The sequence below is a fragment of the Cervus canadensis genome, chromosome 10, assembly GCF_019320065.1.
Source record: "Cervus canadensis isolate Bull #8, Minnesota chromosome 10, ASM1932006v1, whole genome shotgun sequence".
Taxonomy (NCBI): Eukaryota; Metazoa; Chordata; class Mammalia; order Artiodactyla; family Cervidae; genus Cervus; species Cervus canadensis.
This window is the reverse complement of record NC_057395.1, coordinates 2,301,056-2,321,609: the sequence shown is the minus strand read 5'-3', so window position 1 is coordinate 2,321,609 and position 20,554 is coordinate 2,301,056. Positions and strand designations below refer to the sequence as shown.

At 41.3% G+C, this 20,554-nt stretch overlaps 1 protein-coding gene across 1 annotated transcript in view; it reads right to left on the bottom strand.

Annotated features, from left to right (window-relative positions):
• LOC122448165 (amyloid beta precursor protein binding family B member 1 interacting protein) overlaps positions 1–20,554 on the bottom strand; it is a 71,775-nt gene that overhangs the window by 18,810 nt on the left and 32,411 nt on the right. Inside the window, exons 2-7 of the mRNA XM_043479232.1 lie at positions 16,310–16,381; positions 14,145–14,232; positions 11,751–12,034; positions 10,076–10,153; positions 5,591–5,750; positions 3,812–3,933 (exon numbers count right to left, since the gene is read on the bottom strand). Of these exons, the coding sequence (XP_043335167.1) occupies positions 3,812–3,933; positions 5,591–5,750; positions 10,076–10,153; positions 11,751–12,034; positions 14,145–14,232; positions 16,310–16,381 (804 nt within the window). The remainder of the gene's footprint in view (positions 1–3,811; positions 3,934–5,590; positions 5,751–10,075; positions 10,154–11,750; positions 12,035–14,144; positions 14,233–16,309; positions 16,382–20,554) is intronic.

Sequence of the window (20,554 nt, the reverse complement as noted above, 5' to 3'; positions counted from 1 at the left end):
ATTATCTTTTAATGCATTTTTAAAGACAAACTTTTATGTATTATTTGAAAGGACAGCATATTGTGAATTAGTGTGGTTATTCTATAGGGTTTGGAAATTATTCTAATTTTATGTATTTGGCTTGCAGACTGTGACTAATATAATATGGAACGTATACCACCTGCCTGAACTCTATACTAAGGCCTTACAGGTACACTTTTCATTTCACCCTCACAGCAACCCCACAATGTAGGTGTGGTTGCTATTTCACAGATAAGGAAACAGGTTAAGTGACTGCCCAAGAACAATTAGGGTCAGAGCTTTGAATTTCTCATAATCTCTCAGTATTAAACTGCTCTAAACACCACAGGAAAGAACCCAGTATGATTGTGTGGATGGATTTAATATCACTGAACTGCACACTAAAAAGTGAATAAAATGCTAAATTCTATGTTATGTTTATTTTACCAAAATTTAAAAAAATGTGATAACTTAGTCCTGACAATGAATACACAGTGTGCTGCTAGCAAGCACACGTGCTTTAGGGCCCTGGGAAAATGTGATAGTGTCTGTGTTGAAATAAGGGAGAGGAACATGAAGACTGCAGAGCGTGTGCGGATCATCATCATTTGAGAAAAGGAGGGCATGTGTCGCCCTCTGCAGGACAGACAGGGCAAGAGCCTTTCTAAACTATGAAGGGTCTCATTTTATGAGGGTATTGTGAAGCCATTATCTTTTCAGAGACCCCTCTCACTTTTTCAGCTTCTGAATACCCCTTTCCCCTTCCAGGTGGTAGTACTATACTGTGCTTTTGCTTTAATGAAATTCCAAGCTGGAGATCACGCAGGGCAATCCTTAGAGGGACTGATTGCTCTTGGGTGAGAATTTGGAGGGCTCTGTAGCAAGCGGCAGAATTTAACAGTTCATCCATTATCTGGTAGGGACAATCTGAGCTGAAAAATAAAGGAACTTTAAAATGGGAAATGAGACTTTCAGCTGCAGTCCACCCCTCTTTCTCACAGCTTCTGAAAATGCAAACTTTGAGAGCAGCAGGGTAGGAAAGAAACAGCAAATCCATTTTTTAAAATCACCTTGTTGGGATAATGAATAAATCAAGCAAACACTTATCAGTCCATGAATAAATATTTCTGAGTACCCTTCACATGTAAAATATCACTGTTTTAAGAATCATTTTATCACACTGAGAAGATAAATGTAAGTAGATGGCTATATATCTATAGATGGGGGAACCGTATAAGACTGCACAAATTAAAAATGAGCCAAGTTCTGTAGGTTGGCAGGGAGGAAGAAATTACAGTGGGGTGAGATGATCAAGGAAGACTTCACAAAGCAGGTCAAAGTTGTAACTGTGCCTTGAAAGGTGTTCATATTCAGACAGAGGAAAATAAATAAAGAGAGCAGCAGGGCAGGAGGAACAGCATGGACAAAGGCCCAGAGGTGGTTAAAAACTGGGGCTCTTTGAAGCAAACTAAACATCCATTGACAGATGAACAGATAAAGAAGGTGTGGAACATAAATACAATGGAATACCACTCAGCCATAAAAAGAATGAGATAATGCCATTTGCAGCAACATGAATGGACCTAGAGATCATCATATTAAGTCAGACGAGAAAGAACTATCATATGGTATCACTTATATGTGGAATCTAAAATAATGATACAAATGAACTTATCTACAAAACAGAAATATTAATAGATTCACGGACACAGAAAACCAACTTATGGCTACCAAGGGGATAGTGGGGGCGAGGGGAAAGAGAAAGCAGGAGCCTGGGATTAACATACACACTCTACTATATATAAAAGAAAAACAACAAGGACCTACTGTATAGCTCAGGGAGCTCTACTCAATATCTTGTATTAAACTGTAATGGCAAATGATCTGAAAAAGAATATATACGTGTGTGTGTGTGTGTATGACCAAATCACTTTCCTGTACACTTGAATCTAACACAAAAGTTATAAACCAACATACTTCAATTAAAAAAATTACTGGGTATCTCTGGGGCCCTGGTGAACAAGCAGCTGATGCAGCCCAGACCATCACCCCAAGTCCTCTCTTCCGTCCTGTGTCAGAATTCACCGATGCGTCAGCTACTGACTGTGCGGTGCCTGCCCGCCGGGATGGCTGGAGCGCATGTCCTTGCCACCTTATGCTCGGTTTGGCCACACGACTTGCTTGGGCCAGCAGAATGTGGGTGGGAGAACAGAATGTGGGTCCATGGGAGCAGAGGGCCTGAGAGGTGGCATGGTGTTTTTCCACGGTCTCTCCGGCACGCTTGCCCTTCACCAGGAGGACAGTTTCACAGGTGGCTGCTGGTCTGAGGACAGTTAGAGGCACGTGGCACTCCCTTGCTCTGACTTACACTGTGGAGCCGGGGACAGAGGACCTGATGACCTGCCGGCCCGAGGAGAGAGGAAATACCTGCTGCTGGAAGCCACTGAGATCCTCAGGGTGTGTTCACGCCTCCACCCCTGACGGATACACAGGCCCACGCTGGCCAGTCAGGGGCTCTGGGCACTGAAGTCAAGAGACGACTTTGTTTTAAAGGAGAAGCCCCTCCCAGGGACTTCCCTGGTGCTCGAGAAGTTAAGATTCCACCCTTCCAAAGCAGGAGGCCCGGGTTTGATCCCTGGTCAGGGATAATGCACATGCCTCAACAAAAAGCCTGCATGTCACAACTAAAGATCTTGCTGCAACTAAGATCCTTAGTGCTGCAACTAAGGCCGAGTGTCGCCAAATAAGTAAAATCAACCAATAAAAAATAAAATAAAAGCCCCTTCTGGAGGTTGTAAATGGGATGCCTGTATGACTTTCCTTCCAGCTGGGCCTGGTCCCGGATGCTCAGAGATGAACCTTGGCAGGAGAGGGAGGTTGGAAAGGAGGGCAGAGACCATGAGGTCATTTTCCCCCATGGTGGCTGGTGCCCTTCTGCACCCAAGGGGAAGCATGCCACTGTGGTTCCGTCCATGCAACTAAATAAACTACCACCACTACCAAATTTCGGTTAAGAAACAGAACAGTGGAACAAAAATTGCCTTAAGTATCAACAGTGATGATCACTGAACTGTGGGAATATTTAAATTTCCTTTCTTCTACTTTTCAGGTTTTTTTTCCAATAAATTGATATTAATTTTGAAGTCAGAGACATAAAAGATGTTTATAAAAAGAAACGAACAGCAAGACAGCAAGCAGGTGACCTTAATTTGTTTTCACCATACATTCTCCGAAAAAAGACATTCTTCGGGGCTCCAGGCAAGAAGGTCGGCTAATGTTAATACCAAGGTGGGTCACCCTCTCCACAGACCCCAGGCCTCACACTTCTTATTTTGGTTTTGGGCCCCACTGGTCTTTGCACAGTGGGGGCTACATGTTAGCACAGCTGGGAAAACAAAACTCTTTGGGTTACAGCTGAGGTTCCTGTGTTCATCTGAACACCTGGCACTTTTTTAGGATGAGCAGACCACTCTGTGACCACAGTTAACTGGGAAGAGGAACTTTCCCAACGCCAACCGGCCTGAGAAACTGAGAGGGACTCAGCTGCTTCGTCAACAAAGTTGCTTTAATTAGGACAGCAAGGTTCTACTGCCCCAACCACTTTACCCCAAAGAGACAGGACCACGTGGGCATGAGGGGCCCCTGTCCTGACCCCTAAGCGTTGAGTTCGTATTTCTTTGAAAGGAATACATTTGTGATATTTTGTGAGATAATGAATAATGTGAAATTTTGTGAGCTATCTTGTGAGGACACAAGTTGACATTACAGAATGGATATTTTATATGGTTTAACAATATATAAATTATCTTACCTGGGGGTTTTTAAATACAGCATATTTTTCCTCTTTCTCCAAAAATAACAGTTTATTTTCTGTGTCTCTTGTCCAGTCTGATAAGATTTCAACAACATTTTCATGGTCTTCAAAAAACCTTTCTGATGTAACAAGAGAAAGCATTTTTTCAGACCCAAGACATCGGGGTTTCCAACACAGAAATAAGTTGGTACTGAGCTAACACAATGTTTCATACTTCTCATTGGTTTTAGAAATTCCTAATTCTTACATGATGTCATACTGTAACATCCCTATTATGTCTATTCTTCAGTCTCAGATCTTCAACTTACTTCCCATAAAAAACATGGCAGATGAACCTACAATATAGTGGTAGTGCTCAGCCATTGCTCTTTTTTTGTATTTGGGTTTTTCACTACTTTAAATAGCCCTCCACCCTGGAAGGAGGACAAGTAGGCAGTAATTGGGTAAATAACTTTGAATGAAATTGTGAGATAACTAATAAGCACTTATACAAAGGTCCTCAACCTTTCTGGCATCAGGGACCAGTTTCATGGAAGACAATTTTTCCACTGACCGGGGATGGGAGATGGTTTCAGGATGATTCAAGGGCATTACATTTATTGTGCACTTTATTTCTATTATTATTATTACGTCAGCTCCACCTCAGATCATCAGGAATTAGATCCTAGAGGTTGTGGGCCCCACAAAACATTGCTCCCTAAACACATATAAAATACATATAAAACACAAAGTATTATATGAATATCAAAACCAACCCTAAACCTTCCTTTCTGTCTTCTCTCTATTTGACTCTAAGAATTGAAGAAAACTTGGAGGATTATTTTCTTGTAGATCATTTCCTCCAGTAAGACATATACCTAAAGCTTCTAAAACAGGCAATCTTGTATCCCAACCATTCTGTATCCCAGCTCTCCCAGGAGACAACTGTTTTGTGAGTGGATTAAAAATGAGAAGTAACAGAATCTTTCTTTAACTGCTTTTAGTTCATCAACTTCTATCAACTGTCCTTTGCTCTTCGGGGCTGAGCCTCTTCCACTAGACAAAGTATCAGATACTAAGTGAGTGAGGCATGGAGGAAGAGAAGTGGACAGTGACGTGAGGCCCATGGCAGAGTTACCCAAGAGCAGGGGTCAGCAACTCCTGGGCCACAGACCGGTATTGGTCCGTGGCCTGTTAGGAACCCCAGCTGAGCGGCAGGAGGTGAGCGGCGGGCGAGTGAGTGAAGCAGCTTCATCTGTATTTACAGCTGCTCCCCATCGCTCGTATTGCTGCCAGAGATCCACCTTCTCCTGTTCAATGAACTCAGTAAATGTAACATGCTTGAAATATCCCAACACTACCCCTGACCAGGTCTGTGGGAAAACTGAGTTGCATGAAACTGGCCCCTGGTATCAAAAAGGTGTGGGATGACTGCCTTAGAGTATAAAGAAGCAAACTTTAAAGAGACACTGGCTGGTCCGTACCCAGGCCCATCTGTTCAGCTGGCTAAGCAGGAAGAAGCATCATCTTGTCACTCACTCTCCTTTTGGATCTGCTAGAGAAGTAGCTGCAATAATGCACACACTCCCCCGGGTCTGGCCACCTGCTTCCATCTGAGTCTTCACCACACATCAAGCCAAGAGACAAGCACCGAATCTGACATGAGGCAAGTGATGGATGGGGAGGTCTTCACAGCCTTGAACAAAACTCTTCTTCGTAATTAGATCAAAACCCATAATATAATAAAGCAAACCACAGGTTTCTGGAGTACAGCCTGCCATTAGGACTGGGACTTACCAATTTGTAGTTCTGGATATATTTCATAAAGACACCAATCCACGTTACAGTCACAGTGGGTTTTCTCAAAAAGGTTGTCGAGAACGTCTCGGGCTAACTGCCGTTCATCCACCATCAGTGACTTCGAGCTGTTATCATTCATGTGTATCTTGACAACGAGCTGAGGATAAAGCCACAGGACAGCCAGTAAATTCCAGCAACTGGAGAAGGCCACTAAGAAAGGTTCAGGTTTCACCTGCTATTGCTTCTGCAAATTTAGGTAAGAAGGTATCCCACAGACTCTTCCATATGCCAAGCATTTGTTTAAGGTGCAGGAATACAGACAGGTGCTAGAGAAACCAATTCACAAAAACAGAAATGATACACAATAAGCAAAGTGCTTGCTCCGTGGTCAGAGACTCTGCATTCTGATACTTACAGATATACTGACTCTCTGTAACCCTATGGACTGTTGCCCACCAGGCTCCTCTGTCCATGGATTTCTCCAGACAAGAATACTAGGGTGGGTTGCCATGCCCTTCTCCAGGGAATCTTCTCGACCCAAGGACTGAACCTGGGTCTCCTGCATCGCAGGCAGATTCTTTACCGTCTGAGCCACCAAGGAAGCCCACCAAAATCACTGGTCCTCCCTAATTCAGAGTCCATCTCTGCCACATGGGACTGTCTTTCCCGTTCCAGACCATCCCCATCCAACCTCCAGCCTGCAGTGCTTGAAGCTACTCCACACACCACCAGCAGAGAATTCCCAAAGCAACATCATCACCCAGAACCCCCAAACACTCTTGCTTAAATCTCTATTCTTGCTTGAAAAGAGAAGTGTGAGATAGAGACAAGTTCTGCCTATTGTTTGTCTAAGGTTGGTCCTGGTTACTCACATAGGAAGTGTGTCATTATTTAAAAAGTATTAGGACTTCGCTGCTGGGCCAGTGGCTGGGACTCCACGCTCCTGATGCAGGGGGCACAGGTTTGATCCCTGGTTGGGGAACCAGATCCCACGTGCCACAACAGGAGTTCTCACGCCACAGCTAAAGATGCCCTCATGCCTCAACAAAGACTGAAGATCCTGTGTGTGGCAACGAACATCCAGTGCAGCCAAATAAATAAATACTTTTTAAAAATAAATAAATAAAAAGTATTTAGACGGAATGGAAAGAGAAGTCATGCAATTGGCAACATTTCTTCCTCCCCTAAAGTCTGGGCCATATTCTGAGCAGCTGGTAAACTGCCTCGCTGGACCCTCCATCACCCAGTCAGATCCTGAAGACACTACAGTGGATGGTGAAGGGCACACACAGTTCCTGCGGACTGCTATGCAGAGTGACTGAGAGCAACCAAGGGTGTGGGTGGTGATAAGAATCTGGGTGAGGAGCAGGCAAGGACCACGTGTCAAACACTCCCTAGTATCTTCCCTTCCCCCAGTTGCACTCTTGAGACTCAAATGCAAACACTAGGGCAGTAAAGTACATTTCCTCCTCCTGAGTCCATTCGAATTAGGCTTTTATTCCAGGCGTGGCCAAAGAATACTTTCTTTCCTTTGAAACCTGAAGCCCAGACACTTCTAGTTGGACACTTTGTTGTGTGTTCAACTTTTGGTGTATTTAACACAACAGGCTCAAGTAATACCACAGTGTCAAAGACATTCATCTGGGGATTTTCCTGGCAGTTCAGTGCTTAAGACTCCACCCTTCCACTGCAGGGTACCAGGGTTCAATCCTGGTCGGCGAAGTAAGATCCCATATGCCATACCACATGGCCAAAAAACCCAACAAAAACATTCATCTGACCTGAGAAATCACGCTTGGAGGGGTGCATGGAAAAACAGAAATTCCTCAAATATCGGCATGACCATGGCTTATTTTCCATAGAAGGCATACCCATTTTTCTCTGCTGAGGATTATTGCTATAAAGTAGCTACGGGTCCTAAGAAACCCTACCAATGTTAGGATTTAGAGGACAATGTTCCCGATGGGAAAATCAATGACTTTTGACCACATTTTTTCTTGCTTAGGAATTCTTGAGAAAATAAAACATAGTTTGGTGTTATCTTTTGTTTTTAAAGAGAGAAAAAAAAAGCAAACCGCATAGTTTGACAATGATGCAATAATGGAAAGGGCTGGGTTTTGGTTTTTCTTTTGGCAGAAACTGCAAACTAAATTTAACCCACATGTAGTTACGAATGTCCACAATTATGAAACTTAGGGAAAAAAACAAGAGAAGGCAGGTGATGTTGAGCGAGAAGAAGCCACGTTGACTCTTCTTCACGGCTTTCTTCCCGTTTCCAAGCTGAAGGGTAGCTCTATACCACCACATGACACCCTAAAGCACGGTTACGTGATGCAGCAAGCTGAGTACTTTTCACATCAGTCAGTTTAGTTCAGTCGCTCAGTCATGTCTGACTCCTTGCGACCCCATTTCACGTCAATACCATATGATATAGGGCAAAATGATTCCAGAATGAAAAGATTTCCCCTTTCTAATCCATTGTAGTAAAGACCATGGGATTTTCCAGGCAAGAATACTGGAGTGGGCTGCCATCTTCTCCTCCAGGGGCTCTTTCCCACCCAGGGATCAAACTGACACCTCTTGTTTCTCCTGCATTGGTAGGCCGATTCTTTACCACAAAGAAACAAATACAGTCAATGAATGAGCCTGATACTCGATTTCCAGTTCTAAAAACTTTTTGCACCACAAACCATGTACATCATTCATCATCCAAAAAGATGACAACACCCAGCAGAATATTTGAGGACAGAGTACTTCAGGTCAACTTGATTTCCAGCCTTTATAAAACATGCTGTAGATTATGTGTTAGTATACCTTATTTATTAACAGATGAGTATGATTCAGTTTTTTTTTAAGTTATCTGTTTTTTATTTATCAGCTTTTTATTTTTAGAAATAAGTCTCAAGTACCTCAAGTCAGAAAAAATATACACCTAGGCTTCTTAATTTTCTTTTCTCTGCCCCCGATCAGAGCAGCTTGTTTCACACACACTTTGTTGACCAGAGGCAGGTGATGCTTTTGCTGCTGCTACAATTCACCTCAGCTGAATTATGGCAACCTTCTCTGGCTTCCGGTCTCCAGTGGGAAATACCGCTCACTTGTCCCTGTCCTCTTCATCTCCAGTTAAGCACACGAAGGAGACTGGTTTTAGAAACATCACAGTCCATCCACAGGGACAAGACTATGGACCAGCCGCCGGAGGTGCAGGCGGGCAGGAGGCCAATGTGTTAGAAGCCTGTGGAACCTTTCTTTGGATCGCTTCTACTTCTCTGCAATGGATGGCAACATCGTGAGGAAGAGGGAGGAGGCACTGGAGGTTTTCAGGGGGAGGACAAGGTGGAAGCAGCTCTCTGGGTTCGTGAGACAGAGACTGGAGTGGGGAGCTCCGGCAGCACTGAGGGCCCGGGCTGAGCAGGAGGAGAGCTGGATTTAACCGGGGATTCACAGAGTATGAGGCAGGGAAGGAAATGGCCCTCTCAGATGCATCAGCTCAGTAACCGACCCCAGAAAGTAATTACACATAGAGAATAGGAAGGAAAATAGTAAGAAGGTGCATGCGTGCTTGAAATGAAAGGAACCAGGTTGATCTGGAAACTCACAGATGAACCTTGACTGTCTGGATCCCGGGGAAATGAAGGAATATTTATTAAACATCAATCAGCATGTGTTGAACTCCTTCATTCAAAGAACCATGAGAGGGGCTGCAGGAACATAAAATCGAACACCCTCTATGAAAAGAATAATTCACTCAACTGTAAGTAAAAAGCTCTTAATGAGTCTCAGTCATGGCGTATGCCTCAGGGGTCGAGGTGAAACTGTTTATCCTTCCCTTAATTTACCAAATTAACTATTATTAACACTTTATTATTAGGCAGATGCTTTTATTGAGGTTAAATATGTCTGTTTCTGATACAATATAATTAATGTGTCTCTGGAAAAGGCTACGGAAAATGCACAATAAATTACACGCTTATTGGGACCACAGGGTTGGGGCAGGTCACTCAAAACCTACACAACTTTGAACACACAGCACCAGTCAGAAGAACATTTGGAACTGCAGGGGAGAACTCAGACACCCAGGGCAGGCTAGAGGTTGCACCAGGGGGTATATGACATGCACAAAAGCAACTGTGGAAATGAGGTGATGCCAGTGGAAGCTGAACTCTAACCAAATTGAGGTGGGCCCAGAAGAGGATGCCACCTGCTATTACCCAAGAGGGAGCAGAACCCAGAGGGCATCCTCAGGGGAGCGAGCCCTGGTGGTAGAAACCTGGAAACTTCCACACTGACACTAACATAGGTTCCCTATTTATCAATCACAAATGAGCAATTGGTGTCATGGAAAGAATAATTTATCTTTGTCCTTAAGTCAAAAAAAAATACAACTCATTGGAAAATCCCACTTGAATGTAAACTGTACACCCTTAAGTGTATGAAGAAGCTGTTAATTTGACGGCCCCATGCAAGTGATTCATAGTTTACCTTCTTGACCTTGGCCTCCTTCAGTTTTTCCAATGCCAGTTTTATTTTATCAGCCTTGGCTTGAGCTTCTTCTTCTTCCTGTAAAATGTAAGACGTCAACACAGTCCATTAATCACACTAGCGAGTAAGTATTCCCACCACCGCTAGTGTCTTAGCCACTTTCTGTTGATAAAAGGCTGTACTGGTACTTGCATAGCTGTCCAGTGGTTAAGACTCATCATGCTGTACAACTTAAACTTGAATAGTCGTGCTTGCGCTCAGCTGCTAAGTCGTGTCTGACTCTTTGTGATCCCAAGGACTGTAGCCCGCCAGGCTCCTCTGTCCATGGGATTTCCCAGGCAAGAACACTGGAGTGGGTTGCCATGTCCTTCAGGGAATATTCCCAACCCAGGGATCGAACCTGCATCTCCTGCATTGGCAGCTGGATTCTTTACCACTGAGCCACCAGGGAAGTCTTATGTTACTGCATAGGTGCATGCTAAGTCTCTTCAGTCATGTCCAACTCTTTGCGACCCTATGGACTGTAGCCCACCAGGCTCCGTTGTCCATGGGATTCTCCAGGCAAGAATACTGGAGTGGGTTGCCTTGCCCTCCTCCAGGGGATCTTCCCAACCCAGGGACGGAACCCGTGTCTCCTGCGGCTCCTGACTTGCAGGCAGATTCTTTACTGCAGAGCCACTGGGGAAGCCCCTATGTTACTGCATCTTGCTGTAAATAATATAAATGTACAAAATTCTCTCTTAAAAGTTTTTTGGACTCAACCAGGCCCTTTGAAACTTCTATAATATTATACGTCAATTATATCTCAATAAACTGGAGGAAAAAAGAGCCTCTGTTCTAAATGGATCACCAATTTTCAAATAATTTTTATACAAGAATCACACAATACAGCAATGAGTAGTATTTGATATTTGTTTATATTTCATATATATTCATCCAAAAGATACTGTAGGGGTTTTCAGGGTTACTAGTGTTGTATTTATAAGTACTGATCAGCATACAGTACAATGAATGTGACAGCCACAGGAGATAGAGCTAGGTTATTCCTCTAAAATATTTTTAAAGTGGCTTACCCTAGCAAAATCCTTAAAGCACCCTTTTTGCATTGATGAGGGACATAAACTGACATCCCAAATAATGACAATATGAACTCCCCAGAAATCTATTAATATCAAACACTTATCACCTGCTTGCCCATAACACCCCTTCCAACTTTGACCTTAAAAGTGGTATCTTTGCCAATGAACAAGGCTGTCAAATTCAGCAAAATTCCATTTAGTTCAATCTAGAAACATGTAAGGAATGCCTTCTATTCTTTATGTACTGGGCGAGGACCAGGGACACAGCAATGTGTAAATCATTTCCATAGCTCATACCAAGTTAATCACATATGACCCTCAAAGTTTGAGTAGTATCAGGAAAAGCCACATACAAATGTAGACTTTAGCCAAACTGTAGTAATTCCTGAATATGGCTGTAATAAGTTCCTTATACTCACCAACATGTCCTTTCACGGGCATTTTATGTCTGACTTTGCAATGAATATATCTGGAATCCTTTTTTTTTTTGAATCTTAGAGCTCTGGGCATACAAATTTATGAATGGAATTGTCACTTTGAAGAAAGTCAGAGATCATGGGTGGCAGAGGTCCAGAGTCCTGACCCCACGGACTCACCTGAGAGATGGGTTCTGGAGGGGGTGGTGGCAGCGGAAGGTCTAACACTGGATCAGCTGGTGGCGGTGGTAAGTCATCAAACTGACTCGTTGCAGCAACATGTGCCCCATAACCAGGAGAGGCTGCACCATGGAAACTTGGCACATACACGGCTGCTGAGTGAGGCTGTTTCTGAGGGGACTCTTTCTGAGCCTGGATTGTCCTCTGCTCAGCTTCACTTATGTCTGCTACCAGATCTGCCATGAGAGCATCTAAATCTTGGTCTTCCAGTGCATTTAAGGACTCTGATAGGGAAAATCACATTCATGAACAAGATAATGATGTGTACCTGGAAAAACTAAATCAAAGTCATTTTAAAGAGTCAGCTTTTCTGTAAAGCAATTACCCTTCAATTAAAAAATAAATCAATTTTTAAAAAAAGAGTAAGTTTGAGTATAGGTTGCCAGGGGCTGGGGTTGGGGAAATAGGATGAGGTTGGTGAAAGAATATGAACTTTTATAAGGCAAATAAGGTCTGAGGATCTAAGTATACCATGATGACTCTAGTTGCTAACACTGTATGGTATAATTGAAATCTGCTGAAAGAGTAGAACTTAAACGTTCTCACTAAAAAAAGAAGTAAATATGTGAGGTGATGGATAGGTTAACTATCGTGATGGGGACAATCTTTTCACAATGTATATGCACACCAAATCTGCACATTGTACACTTTAGGTATCATACAGTTTTATTCATCAATTAAACCTCAATAAAGCTAAAAATATCTTTTCCTTCCAAAAAAAGAAATGAAAGGGAGGCAAATGCCTTCCCTACACTGAGCATCCTCGCAGGCCACCTATAAAGTCAAATCCAAATGCTGACTGGAGGAATTCTTGTGCATTCTGGTGCAAGATCTTAGAGTTTTACAAAGTAGGGGATGGGAGAGGCTGGAAACAGATGGAAAGTTCTCCCAGGTCTTTGGACAATGGCAAACAGAGCAACACTAATGAATATACTTGGAAGAGAGTCGGTCTCCACCAACTGGGATTTATTTAATATGCCTTGAGATTTGGGGTGAGGATAGAGTTTCTGTGGGCACACCATCCAATTATAGTAACTCGCACATCTCAAAAAGAGCCACTAATGACAAACAGCAGGAAACAAAGCACAAAGGGCATTAAGGAGTGAAAAAAACGTTATTGAAAAATTGGGATTAACTGGTAAAGACTTCATAAGACAGTGAGCTGGAAGTTAATTCTCTCTTTTTTTTAGAATTTTCTCTTGTTTTCAAGACTTTCTATACATTAATACTAGTAGTTAAGTACTGTTTTGTTTTTTTGACTGCGCCACACGGCTTGTGGGATCTTAGTTCCCTGACCAGGGATCAAACCTGGGCCTGTTGCACTGGGAGCACAGAGGAATCTTAACCACTCCACCACCAGGGAGGTCCTGGGAGTTAACTCTTAAAGGAAAGGGCAGACCCGGATTTTCAGATTGAGGGTGAGGGAGGATGGTTTCTCTGGAATTTCTTCCACGTGTGAGATTACTGTGGTGATCAGACATGGGATACTGAAAACTAACGAGACCACGTGCATCCAGGGAGCCTCGGCTGTGAATCAAGTTGGGACAGCACTTGGCTGATCAGGCAGTCACCAGATGGTGACTGTAATGAACAAAGGGTGAGCAGGGTGGAAGTGATGATGAGGAAGAGAAATCTAGCTGCTGTGTGCAACGTGAACAAGATTGAGGAAATGGGAATGGGGGAAATACAGCCTTCTCAGGAACAAAGGAGCAGAAAGCATGGGGAAATCATTTACTGCCAAATGTCATGAGCACAAACACCATGTAGCATATTATTACATTAATGCTAATGGTTCAACCCTGAATATTCATTGGAAGGACTGTTGCTGCAGCTGAAGCTCTGATACCTTGGCCACCTGATGCAAAGAGCTGACTCATTGGAAAAGACTCTGATGCTGGAAAAGATTGAAGGGAAAAGGAGAAGCGGGTGGCAGAGGATGAGATGGTTAGATCTCATGGACACCAACCCAATGGACATGAATTTGAGCAAACTCCAGGTGATAGTGGAAAACTGAGGAGCCTGGCATGCTGGAATCCATGGGGTCGCTGAGCTGGACATGACTTAGTCACTGAACAACAACGGTTCTATGTACAGCATTGGACTGAAGTTTGGATCTCCTATGTAAAAAGGGTTTATTTCCTCCTAAGCCAGTGCTATTTTGCACATAACTTCTTCATAAAATTAAGTGAAGTGAATTTTAAAAACCTCAGAAAGAATATATGTAGAACTAAGGAAGTGTATTCCTAGTTTTCTAGTGCTACCAATTACACTCTGACAGATTTTAGTCATTGCTATGATTTCAAATTACTCAAGAAAAGAAATGATGAGGCTTACCATTTAAATCCTTAAACCCCACAGTGTAGTTAAATTCAGCTCTAGGTGGTTTGGGTTCTGGAGGAGGGAGAATGTCGACTCCTAAACTCTGTGAAAACAGATCCCCAGCCCCAAAGTTATTCAGGATACTCACATTTTTGCAGGGCAAATTAATCATTAAGTAAAGAATCATATCTGTTTACCCATGTTCTCTCTAAACATGTTCTCTTAAAACTGTATTCTTATTTGCACGTTTTAGGTGATTTTTTTCCCTACAGAAAATGACAGGTTAAAAATTATTCTAGAAAGTACCTTTGAAACAAAACAGATCAACTGAGACTGATGAGAATGAAGTTGTTTGTTTTTGTAAACAACAGAAAAAATTTCTGGTAATGGTGCACTTGTGACACATTCGCTGTAAATAATTCACAAAGACTTAAGTTATGACATCAAAGAAAGGAATATTTAGTCACTTGAAGAAAATAACTGTTCAGGATGCAATCTTTTATTATACAGTAAAATGTTAATGCTGTTTCTCTTATTTAATAAAACTCTTGTTAAAAAGAAATGAAGACATAGTAAGTTACTAATTTTGTAAATAACATTATTTTTTAAGTGAAAAAGTGACTTCTTGTATGATTTAAAAGCTAATATTTAAAAATATTTTTAAATCCATAGTTTGAGAAATGATTTCACTGGTTCCTACTCATGAATGTTTTCATGACAGTAAGTGTATTTTTTGATGTTAATTTGATGTAGTAATATCCTTGTTCATGTTTTAAATTTATGAAAGAAGCAATCATTATATTTTTGAGAATAAATTAAATGAGATACTATCAGTTATAAGTAGGAAAAAAAAGACCATTAATCAAGAAGCTTAAAAAAATGAACCAGACAGTTAGAATCAAGGATAAAATGTAGGGAAGAGTGACTGCAACCCCAGAATTCATTCTAAAAACCAGAATAAGCTTGCAAAAATTGCCAAGAAAAGGAAGGCTGATGGAGAAACTATGGGGCAGATACTGGAGCAAAAAAAATTAGTGGAAGGAAGTGTACACACACACACACACAAATACTCATTAAGTAGTTGCTTTTTAAACACTATAATTAGGAAGTATAACATTGCAATCAGCAGGGCCAACTCATTTTTTCCTCAGGAATATATCAGGCTACTTAAAGAAACTAGAAATAGTTCTCTATCAAAATATGTATCCATGAATGTGTGATGTAACAGGCTTTGAGTAAAATAGAGAGGGAAAGAAGAGAAAGGAAACTAGTTTTAGGAAGGAATTCCTTTAATCAGTTTTAGCCAAACAAACCCCGTGACTGGACTCACTTCAGCATAGTAAAGATCAAAACTCAGAGTGGCTCTCAGTAAAGGCAGATCCAGGACACTCTGAGGGGTCCCCGCCTTACTCTGGAGGTCACAGGAACAACACTAACTGTGAAAATCCCAAACGGACCGAACAGGATAGTCATTCCTCTACGGAGCAGAAGTGAGTGGACAGAGACACGTATTCATTCATCAAACTCTCCCCCTTCACAGGCGGAAAGAAGCCCTCAGACCTACAGAAATGTGGCTACCATCCTAACACCCTCCCTCTGGTTTTTAGTCAGCACCCCTTTTCTCTAAGCCTATTGTCTCATCTTTTGTCTCTTCCTTCATAGAATCTGAACCTCCTTGAATTTCATATAGAATATAAAGTAGATGCTAACTAGTATTGATTTATTTTTCTAAAGTAAACATAAAAAATAGATTAGTCTTCATTTATTTTGTAGAAAACTTTGGGATCCCTGTCTTATTTAGGAATATTGGATGATTCTTATTTTAGTGCTTTATGCAGAAAGTCATGAGCTGATTAGCCTTTACATAAAGGTAACTACCAGGGAAATTGTTCATTGACGGTGGTGGTTGCAGAGGGTTTGCCTGGGGACCAATACCATGAGCATGAGAACAGCCATAACAGAATGTGTGTGTGACCCAGGTATTCAGTTAACTCAACTCAGAAGGGTAATAGTCAGGAAAAAAGCTTTATTTTTTTCCCCTACTACAGTTAGAGCAGGACTATATAACATTGTCAATTTCCAGTCTTTAGAAAGATAGCTCTCTTGTCATATTAGAATCAAATTTGGTAACACCGTTTTTTTTTTCCCCCCTAATTTGAAAGTTAAGAAGGAGAATTTACCTGAGTCAGGAGATCCATCTCTCCCAGCAAATTGCTGAACATTTGGTCTATATCTTCGTTTGACTCACCCATCTGAAAAAGGAAGAAATCCAGATATAAACAGTCTAATAAAAGCCTGGTCCTTGGGGATAACCATCCCATCTCTTTCTTTTCCTCCAAAAGGCCCATCAATGGGCAAATAAGTTGAGAAGAGAAGCTTGTGGAGAGGAAGGTTCATTTCAGCCTGCACTTCCATGCCTGACCTCTTCGCAATTTGCTTGGTCCAAGATTGAGCCGAACTCTAGGGACTGTCTCAGAGTGACAACAGGACTGTTTTCCCAGACAGAACTAGTCTCCTCGGGGCCAAGTGGACATGTGGGTGACCTTCAGGAACTCACAACCATGTAGGACACCCTGATCGGAAAAAGAGAATGCCTCAGGTCATGGGTGATGGCACCAGAGCCACAAAGAACTTCATTTCCACTTGAAAACGAACACAAAAATGATGTCAGGTGTGAGTAAGCAAATTTACCAAGTAAGTCCTTGCTTTACAAGTTTATCTCTGAAACAGCAGTTTTCAGCACATTTATTTGGAAATATTAGGGTGACACACACTTAAAACTAAAACGGCCACATGATCAAGTGATAAGAGATGGAAATAAAATGTATTTTACATTATAACCTTTCTCTACCTAAACCAAGTCAAGGAAGAGGCCACGGGAGAAAAAGTGCTTCCGTAAAGTATGAGGAGGGACGCCCTGGGAGGTATAACTAGTTGCTCTGGTCCTGACATTGTTGGTGAGGCTGGATTAGGACATTAGGAGACATGGTCACAAGGCATAATTAGTAATGTGTTGTTTGCCAATAAAGACTCAACTGCTGTCCTCATCGTCTGTAAGATGAGGACTTTGTTGCAGATAATTTCTAAGGGTCGCAAATGCTCTGAAACACTGGAAAATTAGTGCTCATTACAGTTCAAGCTAAGAAGTCTGGTGAATGGATGAGATCAGCATGGATTATTTAAACCAAACAATATGTATGTGTGTGTATGCATGTGTTTGGGTTTCCATCATTTTACATGAAACTTAAATACATGCAAAAGTTGAGAAAATAATGTAATTATCTTCATGCACCCATTGTCCAGCTTTAACAATGACCAACTCATGACTGATCTTTTTTATGTAGATATCATATATGTAACACTAAAGGATTTTTCTTCTCACATAACCATAATAATAATATCTCTGCACAAACACCTGTGTATATTTGTAGTTAAAATAAATTATTTGAAGTGCCAAGATACAGAAGCAACCTAAGTGTCTATCAAAAGATGAATGGATAAAGAAGATGTGGTAAACATACACAGTGGAATATTACTCAGCCATAAAAAGGGGTGAGATCTTGCCATTTGCAGCAACACAGATGGACTGGGTGGGCATTATGCTAAGAGAAATAAGTCAGACAGAGAAAGACAAATACTATATGATATCACTTATATGTAGAATTAAAAAAATACAATAATTAGTGGATAAAACAAAAAAGAAGCAGGTTCACAGGTGCTGAGAACAAATGAGTGGTTGCCAGTGGGGAAAGAGGAGAGGGGAGGGGCAATATAGGGGTGCAGGGTAAGCAGGACAAACAATTTGGTATGAAGTAAACTACAAGGATGTATTGCATGACACAAGAATATAGCCACTATTTTATAATAGCTATAAATGAGGTATAACCTTTAAAAATTGTGAATCACTATACTATATACCTGTAACTTACATAATACCATACAGCAACTATACGTCAATAAAAAATATTTGGCTAAAACAGGCAAAGTCAAGGTGGACTTATCTTTCCTTGAATAAATTATCATGAAAACTTATAGTTGTCCCTTTACTATAACCTCAAACTAATACTTAAGCAATAATGCCTTTTCATATTTAATAGCTTTAGTTAATGACTTATTTATCTATTTATATGTAGCTAAAAGACCTCTGTCATACTGACTCTGCTTATTTAAAACTGACCCAAATGATTAAAAAAATCAGTTCTTGAAAGTACAGAGATGTAATGATGACAATGATGAAGACATTATCTAGCACTTAACCTTGTTCTAGGAACTGATCTATAAGCCGGGTTGATATTAAGAGTAAAGAGCTAGAAGGGCACTGACACTGAGAAATCAGAATGGATGAGGGCTGCAAAAACCATCTGGAGTCCATCAGTGCATATCTTCCAGACATCCACCCTGCGGACTTCCTGGTGGCCCAGTGGCTAAGATGTGGCATCGATGGGTCAGAAATACCCATTGAGCCCAAACACCTCCGATTCTCAGACTGTATACACCACTGATACAGAATGGGTTGAGGCATACACACACTGCTATTTATAAAATAGATAACCAACAAGAACCTACTGTACAGCACAGAAACTCCACCCAATATTCTGTAATAGCCCACATGGGAAAAGAATCTGAAAAAGAATGAGTATGTGTATAACTGAATCACTTTGCTGTATACTGAAACTAACACAACATTGTAAATCAACTATACTCCAATACACAATAAAAATTAAAAATTTAAAAAACCAGAACAAGTTGAGGACATGCCAGAGTGAATCATACACCTAATGTGGAAATAACTCGAAACAGCAGCACATTCTTGTGACCTCTGTTGACTCCCCCTATGTTCATCAAAATAGAAAAATCTTCCCCCTGCCCTTTCTTTTCCCTAGAGTCTGTTGATATTGAATTATTTAAAGGAGTTAACGTCAAAATTCTTCTGTAAATCTTGTTGTAAGTAAAGTAGGTTGCTGAAAGGATCACAGTTTAAAAGCATTGCTATCCTTGGTGAAAATCCTGAAACATTTAGTTAAGAGCTATTAATAACATAAATGTGAATTAATGTGTAAATTCAAACTATCTTACATATTTCTCTTCCCTACAAGAAAACCTTGCTTTTGGAATGAACAGAACCAGAGTTCCATGGATATATTCAGTGTCCATACACACACACACACACACACACACACACACACACAAGAAAATAGGGCTGTGTCTATTTGTATGTGCGTTATTTCCTGAAGGTTTAAATCAAGAGTAAAAAGAGAGAAAGAGAGAAAGGAAACACCCAGCCCTGAGCACTCAAAGTGTTGTATGGGTTAACAGCCAAAAGAGAAGGGGTGGAGGAGCCTTAGTGAAGCAATGGATTGTGAAACAAGCAACATGCACAAAGTGACTGGGTGGAATTAACATCTTTTTGTGAGTATGTCATCTCTGAACTCCTTTTGTGTGAGTATCTCATCTCTGAACTCCTTTTGTGTCTTGGGAAGAACAACCCATTGTTGATTAAAAACATTTGGAATCATTCTTTATCAGATACATTTTGCTGGGTTTTTTTGGAGGGTGCAGAGAGTTGGATAGGAGTAGCATGGGGTGGTTGAGGCTGTACATTTAAGGCCGAAATTCTGCCTTAGAGTCCCTGCATGGCGGTGGGATTTTCCCTAATGCTCTGTCTTTCCCTAAGGCTCAAACTTCTAAGCCTGTTTTTATCTACAGATAATTTTTCTTCTCCACATATACACATTTCCTATATAAGCTTTAAATATGCATATTTTTAAAAATCTGCCTGTAAGAGAAAACATGGTGACTATCAATTCAGTTCAGTCGCTCAGCCGTGTCTGACTCTTTGTAACCCCATGAACCACAGCATGCCAGGCCTCCCTGTCCATTACCAACTCCCAGAGTCCATCCAAACCCATGTCCATTGAGTCCGTGATGCCATCCAACCATCTTATCCTCTATCGTCCCCTTCTCCTCCTGCCCTCAATCTTTCCCAGCATCATAGGAGGTGTTAATGCAACTTGTGATGACTGTTTCACAATATATACACATACCATATCATTATGTTGGATGCCTTAGTGTTAGATGTCAGTCAGATCCCCAGAGTGCAGGAAAAAGTGTATCCTGATAGTATTCTAATATATATTTATGTTATGTATTGTATGTCACATAATCTAAATATATTTATCTATAACATATATTATGTAAATATATATCTATATATTGCTTAACAGGACATCTGTTTACATCTACGGCAAAGTTAACCTTGCCTATTTAACTCAGTTTGGACGCAGGTTTCATTGCCACTTGGATGAGCAATTCCAGCCATGGTTTTGGACCTGAGTGGCTCATCTAAAACAGCCCATTCAATATTCCACAAGCCTTTCCCTCATTCTTCCCCCTCTGGTGCATTCTCCTCCTATACGCCCTAACTT